The following is a 17,008-nucleotide window of genomic DNA, read 5'->3' as shown; positions in this document are numbered from 1 at the left end:
TTAATAGAAACAGGAATTCATCAGATATATGCTATTTTTTTCACCAAATAGCACATCTTTGAAATTAGTGAATATTATTCTCCATTTGTAAAAACTGTTGGAGCCTTTTCTTTATAAGATTTTTAAAGAAATGCACACACAGTGTGTTTTTATTGCATGTGTGATTTCTTTTGAAAGAATGTGAACAAATATATTCATCACTTTAAAAGATTTGTATTTAAACTGGTTTTCATTGATCAGTCCATAATATAAGCATAATTAAATTCTAGCATCTGCTTACCTTGGCAATCATGTCTATTATCAGAATTTATACTGCTGAAAGTAATTCAAACATTAAATAAACACTGCAGAGGTGAGAAGGTTCAACAATTTAAAATTAACCAGATCTATTCTCACTGCATCAGTTTGAAAAGCTGCTCTATTTGATCCAGCATGCACATCATTAATGCTTTCATGCCTTTCCTGTTTTTTTTTTTAACTTATTTTAGCAGTGCAGAAGGTCAGTTAGACAAGCCTGATGCATGTTTTTACACATAATCAGCAATTTGCTTATTGTTCATATCAATTTTCAAGTGTTTTACAAAGCATAAATGGGATTTGCAAAGTCGAACCTCAAGTAGTTACATCTATGTAACATTGTGGTTATAGCTAAGTTTTTTCCACCCTTTTAAAATGATGGCTATATTTTCTGGAACCCCCTCTGCTGGCTCTGAGTCAGTAAGCTCAACATTTTCATTCCTTCCCCTTTTTTCCTCCATCCGATGTGAGTGTTGCTGGTCAGAGGAGCAGCCACAGCCCAGACACACAGCTGGCCTTCTGCCCACTATTAGAAAGGGGGAAAGGAATGGTTCTAAGGAGCGAGCCCTCATTGAGAAATGACCAAATACGGTCAATTCATGGATACAGAGGCTGAGGAAGGGTTTGGAGAGATAAACTGAGCTGTTGTTGCTGCTGTTCCCCTCTTCTCCTCCAAGCCCTCTGGATTTCAGACAATTCAGATAGAAAATAATTCATGCTGTTTACATGACTGATACAATCAGCAAGATAAGGAGCAAATGTCATGCATTAGTGTTTGGGAATTTACAGATGATATGAATAGTGTTACAGACACATTGTAAATATGTTTAAAGACCAATGCTGCAGACTATGTGTTTGCTTTATTTAAAGAAGGGGGAAAAAAGATTGATTTTTGTTCTGCTACCTGCTTTTAAAACAATGCAGTAAATTTAAAGAGTTGTGAAGTCATTTTAAGTACACAGCAATAACACTGATGCTAGCACCCTCAAGGTTGTAGCTCTCCATTTCACACTTGTGGAAAAAAAAACCCTGGCCTCCAAACAACAAATATGTGGAACAAGGTGGCCATCATACAGAGTTGATGAGAACATGGTTGGAGCTGAATACTGGTCAGTCCTTTAAGAAAACGTCCCAGAGGATCCATATGACTTCAGAAAAACAACAGTAGCTCATAAAGCCAGTTGAAATGGCTGAGATAAACATTTATTAAAATGGTCAAAGTCCAGACTCAAATCCAATTGAGAATGTGTGGGAAGATTTAAAATGTGATATTCAACTATTTTCCGACAAATCCAACTTAGAACATGTTCAAACATTAGTCTCTTCTTCCATAAAGATACAATGGACTCTCAAACATATTCACTTAGATGTTTGAATATAAAGAAATGGCATGCTTTTTATATTTTTCTTTATGAAAAAAGTCATTTGACTCATGAATATAGTCAAATGACTATATTCATTTCAAATGACTAATTTCTTGTTTCTTGAAATTAGGAGACAATCCTAATTTCTCCTAATTAGGAGAAATTAGGATTTGAGTTTAGTTTCAAATCCTAATTTGAAACTAAACTCCTAATTTCTCCTAATTTCTCCTAATTAGGAGAAATTAGGATTGTCTCCTAATTTTATGTAGCAAAGTCTGTTCTTGTTGTGATGTGACAAAATATAACTCCAAGGTTTTGCAATATGTGCCCTTACAAAAAAATCCCATGAAAATCACATGTGGATCACATGTGACTTTCACATGTGATCACATGTGGTTCACACAAATTTTACATGTGAATAATGTGAATCACATGTGAAAGCACATGAATACGTGTGATTTTGGAACGTTTCGTGGTAAAATCACATGTGATTCATATGTGAATCACACATTTCCACATGTGATTCACACATTTCCACATGTGAAAATCACACCAAAAAAATCACGTTTTCACGTTCCAAAATCACACGTATTCATGTGCTTTCACATGTGATTCACATCATTCACATGTAAAATTTGTGTGAACCACGTGTGATTTTCATGGGATTCTTTTGTAAAGGTGGATTCATGCAGACTAAAAAACAGCTCAAATGTATCAAACACAACACAAAATTCATTCATATTTATTTCATACATCAGGCAGACATATTTTTACACTCACAAACATACCAGAATCTTTTCATAAAGGCATACAGGCTCTGTCAAAGACACATGTGTAAAGAGACGCGTGTGTTTATCTTCAGATAGCTCTGACTTTAGCTCGCCACATAGTGTCAAGTTCTGCTCAGGCTGATATTTAGATTAAAGTTTAAACCAGTAAAAGGTTAAGACATGAAGCAATAGTAAAAGAAAGTTTAGTCAGATAACAAAACAGCCAGGCTAGAATGATTCTCTATAAAATATAGCAGACACTATAGGACCATTCACTCTGTCTGATAAATGGCAATATGCAATTATTTCCATTGTAAAAATCCCTCATTATGTTTTAGGACTTCTCTGGACTGTCTGAGATGTTTTTAAAAAAGACATGACACAAAAAATAAAAAGGTGTTCATGATCTTGTTTTGTTTGGTTTAGTTTTGGTATTCAGATTTGCGGAAGGTTTGTTCTGTGTTTGTTAATTCCCTGATATTTCCACCCAGTTGAACACACCTACAGCTGTGGGTCCTCCACTAATAAATAAGGGGTCAAATTAATGTTCAGTACATCAGTGATAAACTTTTATTTAAGCAATATATTTATAGTTATTTGAAACTAAACTCATCCCATGCTCCCGCCTCACTCAACTTAACTCATATACAGTGGATCAAATAGAGGTTTACAGAGCCCTCTTTAAATACACTGGATTTATTTGTAAATAAAAAAGAAGAGACCATGATGGATCAGTTCAAAATGTTTACTACCTTTAATGTGACATGTTATCATATATCTGTGTTAAGGAGTACATTTGTGGACAATCTGGTAGATCATTAAAGTTTTGCAATGGAGGTGGACAGCTTGATGCAATTTAAATAAAATATTCTGTTTATATATTGGTTTTGTTTAGTGTGTACTTATTTAGTATTTTGTAGACATCTATAAACGTGATCCATATTCTGTCCAAAGTTTGATTTCATTTTATTTGCAAAGGTTATGTCACAATAAAAGTGGAAAACAATTTGAAATGATTTCTCATTATTTTCTTATTTTTCTACAAAAAAATACAATTTTAATAAGGCTGTGTAAACCTGTGAAATCCACTGCACACACCAACATGTTATATGATCAGCTTCATATATTATAGTGCAACAAAAGCATCAATATGAACTGAAAAGGCAACACTTCATGGCACTTTCTGTAGGGACCTGCATCACTTATTCTCCACAGAGTCCCTTTGGTCCAGTGTTTGGGGGGAGAAATCTCAAAGAGGGCAAAAAGCTCACATTTCCCCCTCCTTCCTGATGCACTGTTCTTCATCAAGGACGTTTATCTCCTGTGATGAGATGTGTGTTCTCCCTCTCTTTATGTCCTCTGAATTTTCCATCAGGAAGTGTTACTGCAGCCATTTTGGTACTGGCACCTGTGGGGAGAATAAAATGTGAGTCTATCGGAATGAGCTGATCTACCTATAAAAACCTCATACTGCTCCTACCTTCTTTAGCTGCTTGATGTTGCTTCCTCTGATCGAGGCTAGTAGTTGGTCCCTTGAGTTCTTGCCACCAGAAGAGCGGTCTCCATCCATCATGGGAGGTGGAGGAGGAGGCGGTCCACCACCTGGAGGAGGAGGAGGTGGTAGAGGAGCAGAACCTCCAGCTCGTTTTTTGAGAGTCAGCTTAGGGGAAGGCATGGGTGAAGGAATTGGAGAGGGTTTTGGGGAAGACTTTGGCGAACTCTTCAAAGACCCTCCACCTCCTGTTTTGGGCACCTCTAGGGTCCCTTTTTTCTCACCGTTGGCCTGGGCCTGCTTCTGCTCCTGCAGGCGCCTCTGTCTCTGTCTGTCCATGTTGCGACTCAGGATGTTGGTGGTGGTCATCCTCGGCCCTGCCAACTCAAAGTGGTAGCCCAGTTTGAGCAGTGTGGTGTTGTCCTTCAGGATCTTGATCATCTCCATCTCAGTCTTCCCGCCGCATATGTGGCGCTGGTTCTGAAATCGAAGCTCCGTCAGCGTGGCGTTGTACTGCAGTGACTGGATCAGAGATAAGATGCCCTTGCCGGTGAGATGGTTGGAGTCCAGGTTGATGCTGGTGATGGTCTTGTTGCTACGCAGCATGGCAGCGATGGCGTAAGCCACGTGGTCATCTGCTCGACAGTTGGCCAACGCAAACGTCTTCACGTGGGTGTTGCTGTGCAAGCCCTGTGCAAACTCGATGAGTGTTTTTGCCTTGATGACCTCCGAGTTGTTGACGTTGAGTTCAGTGAGAGAGGGGTCGTTGCTATGGACTTGCTCCATCAGCTCATCGAACATGCTTGAGTCTTCATCTTCCTCTTCCTCCTGCTTGGTCTTGCTACTTGGGCTGTTTTTGGCCACACAGTTTCCAAGTTTTGGTTTTTCCTCTGCATTATTAAGTCTTTCTTTAGTGTCATCTTTTTCCTTTTTCTCTTCGGCTTTCATATCAGTACTGACCTTTCTGTATTTCTCTTTCACATGTTCATTGTGGTTAACCAGCTCTTCCCTGTCTGTTCTGACTTCTGCCTTGTTCTGTGTCACCTGCTCCTCAGATTTGTCAGCTAGCTTGTTGGCTTCAGGCTTGTTTTTACCTTCTGCTTTTTTAGTCTCTTGGGATTGGCTCTCAGGTGCTTTGGCCTGTTTCTCGACCATTTTCGAGACAAGCCCCTGTGTCCGGATGTTCTCAAATTTTTGTTCCCTTTCCTTTCCAGCATCCTTTTCGCTCTTTTCACGGAGCCTTGAGATGATATCTTTGGTTTTACTATCATCTCTTTTCCTGCAGTCCTCTCTCTTTTCTTTCTCTTTGTTCTCATCTTTTTTTTCCTGTAATTTGGAGATCATTTCCTTTGTCTTGCTTCCTGTGCTTTCTCTGTTTTCCCTCCTGTCTTTTGACCTGTAATCCTCACATTTCTCTTTCTCATTTAGATCCTCCTTTGCATCACTCTCGACCCTCCTGCTGTATCTACTCGAACGCCAGCTTCGCTCTTCCTTCACACTTTCAGATCCTTTGCTGTTTCTGTCCTCCATCTTGGCATCTCTGTCAGTCGTCACACTAGACCGTCTTCGTACCCCTACTTTTGTATCATCGTCGCCTTCCTGGCTGAGGCCCATCTTCCTCAGGTATTCCTGCTTGCGGCTCTCTTTCTTTGGTTCTCCCTGCAGAAGGATGAACAGTGAGTGCAAAGGAAGTAATTCCATAATAATTCACTGATTTAGAGTTTGAGGTTGCATTTGCAGTCCCTAGTAAATTAATTAAAAGTTTTTGAACTTGGAAAACTTTAAATTAAGTTGTCATATTACAACTACAAACTTCAGTGTATTTTAACTGGATTTTATGTACTGAACCGACACAAAGTGAAGTGTTTTTTAAACTAATAAAAGTCTGGAACAAGTAGCATGCATATGCATTGAGCCAATACTTTTTAAAGAACGTATCCGGTTTTCTTGTAGAACTGTCTTGTATTTAGCTCCTATCATCTTCCTTGCTGAAGGAAAGAACACTCATAACATAATGCTACCGCCACCTTTTGTCACCATGGTGACGGTGTGTTCAATTTGATGCATCTTGTCAGTTTTTCTCCACACAGAGTATGGCAGAAAGTTAAATTATGGTCTAATCCAGATGGACTTCTTCTGATTTTTTGCATTTACTCTTGAGATCTGGGTAAATGCAAACAGGATTTCTTAAAACTTCCTCAAACAGTAACTTTGTCACATAAAGTAAAAATATTATTATTAATAGAATAGTTGTCCAAACTTGAGCTGTGTACCTCTGTAGTCACAGTTACTGTCAGCCTATTGGTTGCTTCTCAGATCATTACACACCTTTCCTGAGCGTCAGTTTAAGTGGATGTTGATATCTTTGTAACTTTACAGTTTTTGCCCATTTTTCTTTTGCATTTCACAACGTTTCTTGACAGATGTGTCCCTTATACTTAATGATGACGTTTGTTAGTTAGAGCTCTACAAGAAATCTTTGAGACCTTCAGAGAACACATGAATTTATACAATTATTTGACACAAATGGGCACCATCTACCAATTAGATAATGTCTTAAGATTGAAGTGGAATTAGCTTAGGTGTATCGGAGTATGGAGAAACAATAGCTCAAGCATTGGACAATTTATTATTTTATCTAAAAAATATAAAGAACTTGGAACCTACAGTACAACCAATACAGGACAGTCTACAAATCAGGTGGGGAACACACAGCATGCATTTGGAAGGAAATGCTGTTTCCCCTGCTCTTCCAATTTCTCGACTCCTCACAAAAAGTACCTTGATGCAAAACAATATATTTGGAGTAAGGATGCACCGATTGCAGTTGTCTGGCCGATCACCAATTACCGATCTATAAAAAGCTTAAACCTGCCAATTCCGATTTTCACTGATACTAATTTTGTAATCTTGCTAAATGTAACAAGAAAGTCGCTGAATTGGTAGCAGTGAGGTGACTACTGTTAACTACAAATGTACTGACATGACCTGGTTGGTGGGTTTGTCTGTCAACCCTCTCTCAAGGGAGAGAAAAAGAGGACAATGATTGATTTTTAGACCTTTGCCAAGGAAGATAAGATCAGTGAATAAGACAGGCTTCACATGTAAGTATCGGCCAACCACAAATCTCCCAAGATGAAGGAAATCAAGGCTGATTTATTGGTGCACCACTAATTTGGAGGTAACCTAACCCTGTATATTGAAGCATGGTGGTGGCAGCATCACTTTTCTCAACTGGGTCAGAGAATCAGGTAAGAGTTGTTGAGAAGATGGACGATGATGATAAATACACAAGAAAATGGAAGAAACTGAAGATTTGAAACTGGGTTTCCTCCTTTCAATGACCCTAAACATAAAACCAGTGGTATATCACATTTATGTACCACCTTGTGTTGATTCTTCACATACAATCCCAATAAAAATTCTGAAATACTTGGTTGAAATGCAACAAAATGCAAAAAGGTTCATGGGGTATATATTAGTCAGGCACTGTTGTGGATCGCTTTTAAAGCTGCTCTCCATCCACATACTCCTTCAAACCCAGGGGGATGTGTTTCAACTCAGCAAAAGAACAGGGAAGCAATTTTTTACAGTGCAGGAACATGTTTGAAGCAAGTAGCTTGCTAAGTGTTTGATTTGTGAGCCTCCAACTGCTTTGCTGCGTGTGGCCGCGGCCCTGGCAGACGTGTCCTTAAAAGGCAGAGAGCATAGGAGCAATCAAGCGAGGAATTCCATCAGGCTGGAATTAGGAATCTCCGCAGTGTCACAGACTGGAGAGCTTCTTCTCTAAATACACAGACTGACAGAAATGCTGCTCCTCAACCTTCTGCAGCTGTCAAAAACATTTGTAGCTGTCAGAAAAAGAACTTCCTCAGGGTCTGCTCTTCTGGTCATGGTTATGATAAAGGAGCACAGTGTGAATGCAAACGAGCCTCAGAGGAGAAGACAGTTTTTCCTGGCACACAGGTCACCTTGGGGAGATCACTATTTTTGAGTTGATGGACTCAGGACACACGAGGCCCAGCTGCCTCAAGATTAGTGACCGTTAAAACTCTATCTTACTGTAAACACTGCCTAAATTAAACCAATCTACCTTGAAATTTAAATTCACATTGGATAATTTGAAAGTTTTCACTTCCCTCCTACCTCAAATGACTGCTCTCTCTGACCGAGCCTCCCTCTGGGGCAGCTTCGTTTTGTCGAGTCCTGGATGTTATTGCTCAGAGCTGGGTGGCTTTCCCCCTGGGTGACGATGATCTTCCCGTCTTCTGCTCTGATGTCTGGAACACTCATCAGGTCCTTGTCCAGCTCCTCCATCTCCTCAGGGGAGAGAGTGGAGAGCAGGTTGTCCAGATCTGGGTCCTCACTGACCTGCCGACCTGTACAGGTCAGTCCCCTCACCTTTCGCCTGGACATCTCTGGCCTGGAGTTCTCCAGAATAACTTAATGCACCACAGGGTAAACGTTTTACTCTTTGGTCAGGATGGTGCTCTTCTACAATATTCCAATATGTCCTGCTGGATCCTGATCACCAAAAAGCCAGCGAAGGCATCAATCCTGCACTCAGTGCTGCAGTGAGGGGTACCAGTGATGGACTGCAAGAGGCTCCCATCATCAAAGTGGACTGTGAGGCTGGGACATTCTTCGAAATCCAGTTAAAGTGCATGTCCATATTTAGTTCAGGGTACATTCTCCTTTAAAGGTAATGGGAAGGGCTGGAGTTTACAGAGCAGATTCTAAGACTTCCTATTACACAGTTTCTGTTTACACAGCGGACCAGTCACTGTTTATTTAAGTTAATTTTAACATTAATTTCATAGTTTCATTTGGGCCATTTTTCTAAAACTGATACTGGATGCATATGGATAGAATCTATAGCTTAGTCTAATGATAAGACTTTAGCTTAAATCCAGCTGGAATATAAATCCAACTCAAATGATCAACTAAATGATTGTTTTTACTGATTTGTTTTCTACCAGCTATTTAAGGATGTTTTTACACATCTCTGAGAAATTGTGTATTTGTAACGACAATGAGTTCCAAGCAAGCAATTTGTAATTGTGAATTTTAAAGCAGTTCAAAGATTCTAATAAAAGATTGTTTTCAACTATCTAATGACTTTTTCAAACTCTTGTAGTTAAACTGAGCATGTGCTTTTCAGGGACTTATGTCCATAAACTGGCATTAAAACGATTTAAATTTTATTCAAAATTGAGGGGCTCCTGAGATTTAAAGCAGGTGTGTATTTATGGATGTTATTTGCACAGAACTGACACATCATGTGTGACTGCAGGGCAACATGGACACCTACTGGCCAATTGTGTGTCAGTACACAGTAATCTTGTTTTCAGGTCTCATACAAAAGCAAGTTCAGCAAACAAAGTCCTAAGAATAAAAAGTCCACAACACACTGTCATGTTTTACAATCCAAAGTTAAAGTTTTTATTAATAGAAATAATTTCTTTTCATTTATGTTACAGTGTCATACTGTCCATACAAATGCCATAGACATGTCATTTCTCCATCTACATATCAGTTTCATTAAAACACACTCATGGAGTTGGTTTAGAAGCAGAAACAAACATTAACATTATTGAGCAAAAATTTTATTAAACCACTTATGAAAGGAACAGAGAAAATCCCAGTGTTCTCAAGGTTCAACAAATCTGTACAGCTGGACACAGGAGTTGGTAATTTACACTAAAAAGAGTACTGGTGGGTTTTCTCTACTTCACAGAGAAGATCAACACTGAGATAAGACAGAATGCATCTCAGACAGTCATCTAATTTGATCAGCCGTGTTTTCTAAATGCATTTCCTACAAATCTAACTAAATGCAGCCAGGGAGTCATCTGCAGGGGCAACGGGAAGCTTAACGTAAAAGATCTGAACATAACTAATGAACAGCTTGGCATTTTAGTAAATCTTTTGTTAAATCCAGACGTGAGAAGTCATATAATTTTAGGTTTGAAAACGTAGTTATTAACTCTAAAAGTATTGCATATCCTTTGCTGCTGATTTAATTAACATGTAGTTACAAGAGGTGAGTCAATGTCATTGGCCTGTTTACCGCTCAGCTTTTCATAATTCTGCCTAAGAGCTGCAGTAAATGTATCTGTGTCTCAATTATATCTGTTTTGTGATAAAATGACATTTAAATTGTCATGTGTTACTGTATATCCCAGACTACTTAGCAGCAGTTATCCTTTATCCTATTTTCAGTTTTGTAGAATTCATCATTACACAGTGAAATAACTGAGTACAAAGCAAGGAAAAGCCAGTTTTTGTGTTTAAAACCCACTAATACAACTTTCGGATTGTATGTATTTTTTAGATAATTTCCTAAACTTCTTAAATTTTACTTTCACTCCAGTAATTTCTGGGTTTTATTTATTGCTATTACTAAGAGTTTTAAATAAATCTTTTAATTTGAACTTGGAAAAAATTTAAATATTACAAGCAGATAAACAGGATTTTCAAAAATACCAAGATAACACTTTCAAGTATAAATGCACCAATCAGTCAATCAGATTTCCTTTAATGGCCTCTGATTGGAGGTGGTGGATCAAATATTCACTAGAACAAAGAACTTTGATGCACTTACTTTGAGCTAACCGCCCCACTAAAGTAAAGGGATGGGTGCCTGATGCATCAATGGACATAATCTCACCTCCTTAATTCTACAATGATTCTATCAAGAAAACTGCAGTATATCTATTTTTAAATTAAGTGCTGTAGTCCTTACAAGAAAAACCCAATAAACTTAAAATCAGCAGCTTAGACCTCAAAGAAAAGTAGAGTTCAGTTCCACGCAGAAAAAGCCTGATCAATGCATCTCTACTTGGAAGAACTTTATTTTTGGCTCTGTAGCCGAGTCCAGATGGAACGCAGTCATTCACAGTAAGAGGTAACCTCAGTAATGACAAACACTTAACAAAAAATCCGGTATTACAATAACACTACACTGTTTTAAAACAACTTGCTACAATATTAAACCAAGGGACAGTTTTACAAAATATGTAATGAATATTCTCTCTTTTTCTTCTTCATGTTTTATTAATGTGCAATGCAGACTGTTTAAATCAAGCAGTAGAACTCCCGTAACTACATAAGTTACAGGAAATAAAAATGCAACATTTTCAGTTTTCCTGCCTGGCAGTGTGTCCAATATTAAAGTTTATTTTAAGCCATAAAAAAACAACTGAGGAGGAGAGCTAATCCTAACTGAGGAAGCACAATGATGCTGAGATGGCATCACTTACAACATGTCCAGAAATATTTGCACGACTCGTATATCAAAACAGATATCAGGTTGAGTTTGAACTAACAGGTGAAAGAAAGTTTTTTTTCTTTTCGAATCAAATTTATCATCAAAACATGCATCTCATTTGCTTTTTTTTTTACCTCAGCCCCAGATGCAGTGAGACATAAACACAAATGGAAAGATGCTAAACTTCAGGATCTGGATAAAACACTTGTCAAACAGAATCACAGCAGTTTCTTTAAATTTAACAAACATGACAAAAGTTACAAATTTTTTCCCTTCAACACTTAACAGAGTGCAACACAGGTCATGTTCTTCAACTTTGGTTTTCTGTAAGCCAGGGAGAACTGTCTTCTAGTGACACTTAGAGCAAAACTCAAGATATCTCGCAGATCCTCTGTTAATTTTATGACATGAAAAAAAAAAATTTGCAAAAGGAAATCTGAATTCAGGTTGCGGAACTGAATACAAATTACATTACTACGTTGGAAACGTAGGACAACGCAGCAAACAAACAGTAAACAAAGTAAAGATTAAAGTGCCTCCTTTCCTCCTCCGCATTGAAACCACTCCCTCTTGAGCTGTAGGTTTATTTTAACGGGTGTGTTAGACTGCCTTCTCCTTTCCAAACAGTCATTTCTCTCAGCTGTGTTTTTGTGTGAAGATGAGCTCATCAGTGACCGGGATACTGAGGTGGAGAGTAAGGTGGCGGGGCTAAAAAAATAAGAAAATCAAAAACAACACAGCACTTAGTCGACAGCTTTAGTTGTTTTTAGTCTTCGACTAAAAGCGTTAAATGAAAAAAGACTTGAGTCGGGAAGAATGACAGGGTGACAGATCAGTCTCAGTAAAAAGGTGAAAGGTCGCCATGTAAGGAAGACAAACCTGAACACTAGCAGGTTAGAATCGGAGTCATCAAACAGACAATTTTTTAAGATGAAAACAATTACATTACATTTTCAAACACAAACATTTTAACTTTTGAACCCGACATTGCTGCTGAATTAACAATCATTATGACTATATGTTGTGGGCTTTGTCAATGAAGCCGAGTTCTGGAAAAAAGATGCTTAGGAATGTCATAATACATTTTGCTAGACGATAAATTGTCCCAGTAATTCTAGCAATAAACAATAATATTGTTCTAAGACTATTTTCAAGTAATATATTGATAATGGCATATTATTAGCCCTCTCAAATATCAATAAACTTTAATTTTATGAAAAACACTCAACACTGGAAATGATAGATATTTTAAATATTCAAAATTAAACAAGTAAAAATACTAAATAAGACAGGAATAATTAAAAATAATAATAATTATGATGTCTGTAAACAAAATTGCTATTCAAAAAATTTTAAACATCAGAATGGAAATTATTGAGCTCATTTTAATTTATCATTCCTTTTGCAACAGGCTTCAAGATGCTCTGTGTAAATGTCACAAATTTAACCCATTTTCAACTTGCTAGGTTGAAAATGGTAGGTATTGACCAGCGACCCGGCTGTCAAGCACGCAAAATATTTTTTCTTATTTATTTTTCTCATCAGTGAACGCATCACACCAAATGTTGTCAGGCTGAAATGGCAACCACACTTTGTTGTTACTGGCTACTTAATCTTACTGTCCTTTTGAACAATCAACCCTTCTCTTCACTGGACAAGTTAGATTTGAAAATGTTGGACATCTCAGATACTGATTTACATTCTTAAGAATATTCACACAGAATCCAATACTCCTGTTTTGCTAGCCTTGCTTAAGCTAAACAATAGAAAGATGGATCATTGTGTATTGCTTGCTAAGCTGAATAAACAAATTGCAAAACACAACCTTCAAGAGTTTGGACATTGGATTTCTTTTGCCAATGTCTAAACGCTGGCTCATTGATTTTTGATACAGGATGTTTGGATCAACTAACAATGCTATCACCACTAAATCAATTAACAAAAAACATTCACATTTTTGAGCACCATTAACTACACAACATTTAAAAGCCTTTTATATAAAAGAACTTAAAAGTTGTGGACAGGAATGTTCGGATGCGTTTTACCTTGGCTGTATGCCGGATCTATTGATTGTGATGGGTAAGGTCCTGGATGCATCATTGGGTAATGAACAGGCATGCCAGGATACTGAGGCGCCATAGGATACCCTGCATGTGGATACTCTGAAGGCCCAAGAGGTTTTCCAAACACGTCGTGCATCGGCTCCACAGGGTAGCTGGCCATGGGAATGTGTTGGGCTGGGGGGCAACAATAAACAAAAAAAAAACAAAACAAAAAAACAGTCATTGAATAAAATTTTCTCACATGGAGGTAAATATTTAAGAGCTTACCATCATATGGTGTCCTGCCTCTCTGCTGCCTCCTTTGGTAGAGGTAACAGCAGGAGCACATGAAGCAGCAAACCATGGTGGCAATGATGGCCACGAACAGCAGAATGGACGACGCGATGCCGATTAAAGTGCTGGGACTGAGGAGAAAGGAGGAAAAACAGCAGGGAGCTGAAGTTTCAAAGTGCTCTACTTCTCACTTTGAACACCCCGTCCTCATCATGTTCCACAATTACAAAAGTTAAAAAAAGTTCCTGCAACATCAACAAATAGACCATGGCGTTGACTAAAATATTAATAAGTAATTAAATAACAACCGTGCTACAGCAGGTGTCCCCACCTGAACTGGAACAGCATGCAGCGCTTCTGTTCCCTCTCTGTGATCATCTTGAAGGGATCCATGCAGCAGTAACGCCGGTGGCAGTTGCCACAGCAGGATGAGATGAGAGGACAGTCAAAGCCGTTGTGCCAGGTGCCATTTTTATCCACGTACCACAGACAGTCCTCGTTCCCGCTGACTGCGAAACGACAGCAACAGCGAGGCATGAGGCGAAATGACACAACATACGGTTTGTTCCAATCACAGCGGGGGATCTTCAATGTGCATTTTACAGAATTCAAAACCAAAAGGAATAAATGTTTTAAACAACAGCTGATGTGTCTCTCTTGCTTTTATTAGCAAGAGCTGCAGTGCATTATTCAACACTTACCTCTGGAAGGTTCTGAAATCTGATTCAGGCTTCAGTGACTTAAGTTATCAAGAATGCAGCAAACGAAACTGTTTTAAAATAATACAATCAATTGAAATTTGTCCTTTCCAAATTGTTCTCCCATAAAAAGTAGCTGGATTAAATTTGGTCAGACAAGATAGCAAAGTAATATAATTTAAAGACCAGAGAGGATATTATTGAAGTACAAAAATATATGTCTTTTCCATTCCGTGTTCATGTGAGTGATTTTATACTTCTATCATGTTCAAAATAAATAAATAAATAAACAAATAAGGATTGAGCTTTTGGCATTTTCCATGGGAAAAAAATCTAAGTATCGAGTATTAAATGAATGTATGATTAAATAAAACAAACTTTATGTGGAAGTCACAATTGATTTATTATGCATTAATTATCAAATTACACATAAAGTTACATGATTATCTCTAGACTTAACACAATACTTTTTTAATAAGGAATTAAAATTGATCCTAGACCTTTTAAAGACATCAACCAGACACCTTTCAAACAAAATTTAAGGCACAATTTAATCCCAGCATGCCGCAGCAGTCATAGATCCTCATTGCTTAATATATTTAATTTTATGTCACTCCTGTAACTCTTGGAGAAAACAGGAATGTAATGTAAAGCATCTCCAGTCTTACAAATACTGTTATATTCAGGAAATGAAGCCAGGAGTTGTTTTTGCATGCAGTTCTAACAGCTGAACGGATCAGAAATTGAGACACTCATTAACTTGTTTCTTCAACCTGGTGAGACAAATTTGGACGATGACCTTTAGCTGCTCGCCTCAATAACAACAACAACAAAAAAAATCGATCCACTTTGACTAAACTAAAATACTGTGGCTGCACTGCAACATGTAGCCTATACGCAGATATTGTATGCCTGTTTCATACATTATAGGCATAAAACTTAATTAAAGCATTAAAATCTGCAGCAAATACTGCCAATACAAAGGGAGAAATATTCTGCTTTGAGGTTGTTTACCAGCGGTGCAGCTGAAAGCTGTAATTGGAGGCTAGAAATGCACCAATCAGGCCTTTTAAACAGCCAATTACATTTTCTTTAAGTTTTGATTTGAACTTTTAATTTGCTTTCTAAAACTACAAACCATGCAAACATATCTAGAAAAACTTTATTAATTCATTACAGGGGAAAAAGCACATTTGGTTTTTGACATTATGGTAGCTTTGAATCCCTCCAAAAATACTCTCAAGTGTTATCCTCAATATAATATAATGTAGTGAAACTTAATGGCAAAAGATAAAATATTTCCTCCAAATGGTCATACAATCAGTTGTATCAAGTCATTTTCCTGGAAAAAATGTGCACACCTGAGCAAGCATGAGGGGACAGTGGAAAGAAATTACTGTCTTTTAACAAGATCAGTAGGCTATCTAAAATAACAACCAAATAAAAAAAAATGAACCAAAAACTAATTTATTGGTAGAATTCAACAATAAAAAAGTGGGAGTTTTTTTTGTTGTTGATCCATTTAATGAAACTAAAACCAAAAAAAAACAAAAAACAGATTTTTACCATCAAAAGTAAAATCAGATTAAATATTTATGATTAAATGTTCAATCAAAAGTTTTTTGCTTTTCTTCAAATATTAAATATTTTTGATTAAATATTTAATCAAAAGTTTTTTGTTTTTCTTCAGCTGATGTATGCATTTCTTATAGTGTCCATATGCATATGAAAATAAATTGTCCAAGAAAATGACTCCAACAGTATGTGAGCATTTTAGCTTTGCATTTGCATCCCAAAATTAATTGCCAATAAGTCAATTAACGTGTTACTATAATTTAAAAATAACATAACGTAAAAACAAGCAGCTAAATGTAATTGGCATTTTCAACAGTATTATTACGCAGTTATATAAAATTATCTCACAAGAAGAGACAATCTAATGTCAGATTGAAACTTTTCATTATGATTGACACAAACATTAAAAATATATCCTATTAAGTCATTGTACAGTAGGCGTTTTAAACTAAAACCTGTAAAGACTGGATGAGTCCGTGATAGTGGTTAGCAGGTCAGCTAGATAACGGCCATGGAGGAGTTACCATTAGCTAACGGTGCGGCCTCTACACAAAGCTTATAATCTTACCCGGAGAAGTGCAGGAGACGACGGCGAGCAGTGCCAAAGTCACCGAAATGGGGGACATTTTGCTAGTCGGAAAGACCATTTCCATCGTGAAATTGTGTGGAGCTGGATGTCTTAGTAAACAGCTACGGAGTTCTTCGGTAGAACCCCACAAAAACAGCCGCGGCTAGCGGTCGGTCTCAGGCATAATCCAGGAAGGTTTGGGAGCTCAGCATGCGAGACGGGACGGAGTTGAACGCTGGTGATTTATCCATGTAAACGTCGCATCGCGATGGTGACGATGTTCCCCCAGGAGCAGTCGGACGCTGCCTTCGCGGTCTGCATGAAAAAAAAACCCCGCTTAAATCACCCTTTATTAGGACATTTATTATGAATAAATCTATAATGTCTCAGAAAAACTTTATAATATATTTACAGATATAACGATTGTGCAAAAACCGGACCTCTCAGGCAATGAGTAAATAATGTTAAATGGCTACGTGTAGCTTACGATTTCGAGCTATCCTGAACGCATCTTCTCTTTTCTCACCCCGTTCTCACGGATGATTTAGCAGTCTAATTTTTACCTTCATATCACCCTTTCTTGTGAAGCCAAACAATATAAACTGTCAAAAATATGGGATAAAGACAAATTAAGAGTT

At 37.6% G+C, this 17,008-nt stretch overlaps 2 protein-coding genes across 2 annotated transcripts; both read right to left on the bottom strand.

Annotated features, from left to right (window-relative positions):
* Positions 1 to 2,387: 2,387 nt before the first annotated feature.
* On the bottom strand, positions 2,388 to 8,563 carry lmod1b (leiomodin 1b (smooth muscle)). The gene is made up of 3 exons (XM_044121988.1): positions 8,070 to 8,563; positions 3,912 to 5,582; positions 2,388 to 3,839 (listed from the first exon to the last, which is right to left on the bottom strand). The coding sequence occupies exons 1-3, from the start codon at positions 8,337 to 8,339 to the stop codon at positions 3,813 to 3,815; spliced, it is 1,968 nt and encodes a 655-aa protein (XP_043977923.1). The 5' UTR covers positions 8,340 to 8,563; the 3' UTR covers positions 2,388 to 3,812.
* Positions 8,564 to 9,338: 775 nt separating this feature from the next.
* Positions 9,339 to 16,684, bottom strand: shisa4 (shisa family member 4). Its single transcript, XM_044121987.1, has 5 exons — positions 16,371 to 16,684; positions 13,861 to 14,038; positions 13,524 to 13,660; positions 13,239 to 13,430; positions 9,339 to 11,901 (listed from the first exon to the last, which is right to left on the bottom strand). The coding sequence occupies exons 1-5, from the start codon at positions 16,453 to 16,455 to the stop codon at positions 11,861 to 11,863; spliced, it is 633 nt and encodes a 210-aa protein (XP_043977922.1). The 5' UTR covers positions 16,456 to 16,684; the 3' UTR covers positions 9,339 to 11,860.
* Positions 16,685 to 17,008: the final 324 nt, after the last annotated feature.

Source organism: Gambusia affinis, linkage group LG07, assembly GCF_019740435.1.
Source record: "Gambusia affinis linkage group LG07, SWU_Gaff_1.0, whole genome shotgun sequence".
Taxonomy (NCBI): Eukaryota; Metazoa; Chordata; class Actinopteri; order Cyprinodontiformes; family Poeciliidae; genus Gambusia; species Gambusia affinis.
This window is presented reverse-complemented; position numbering and strand designations above follow the sequence as displayed.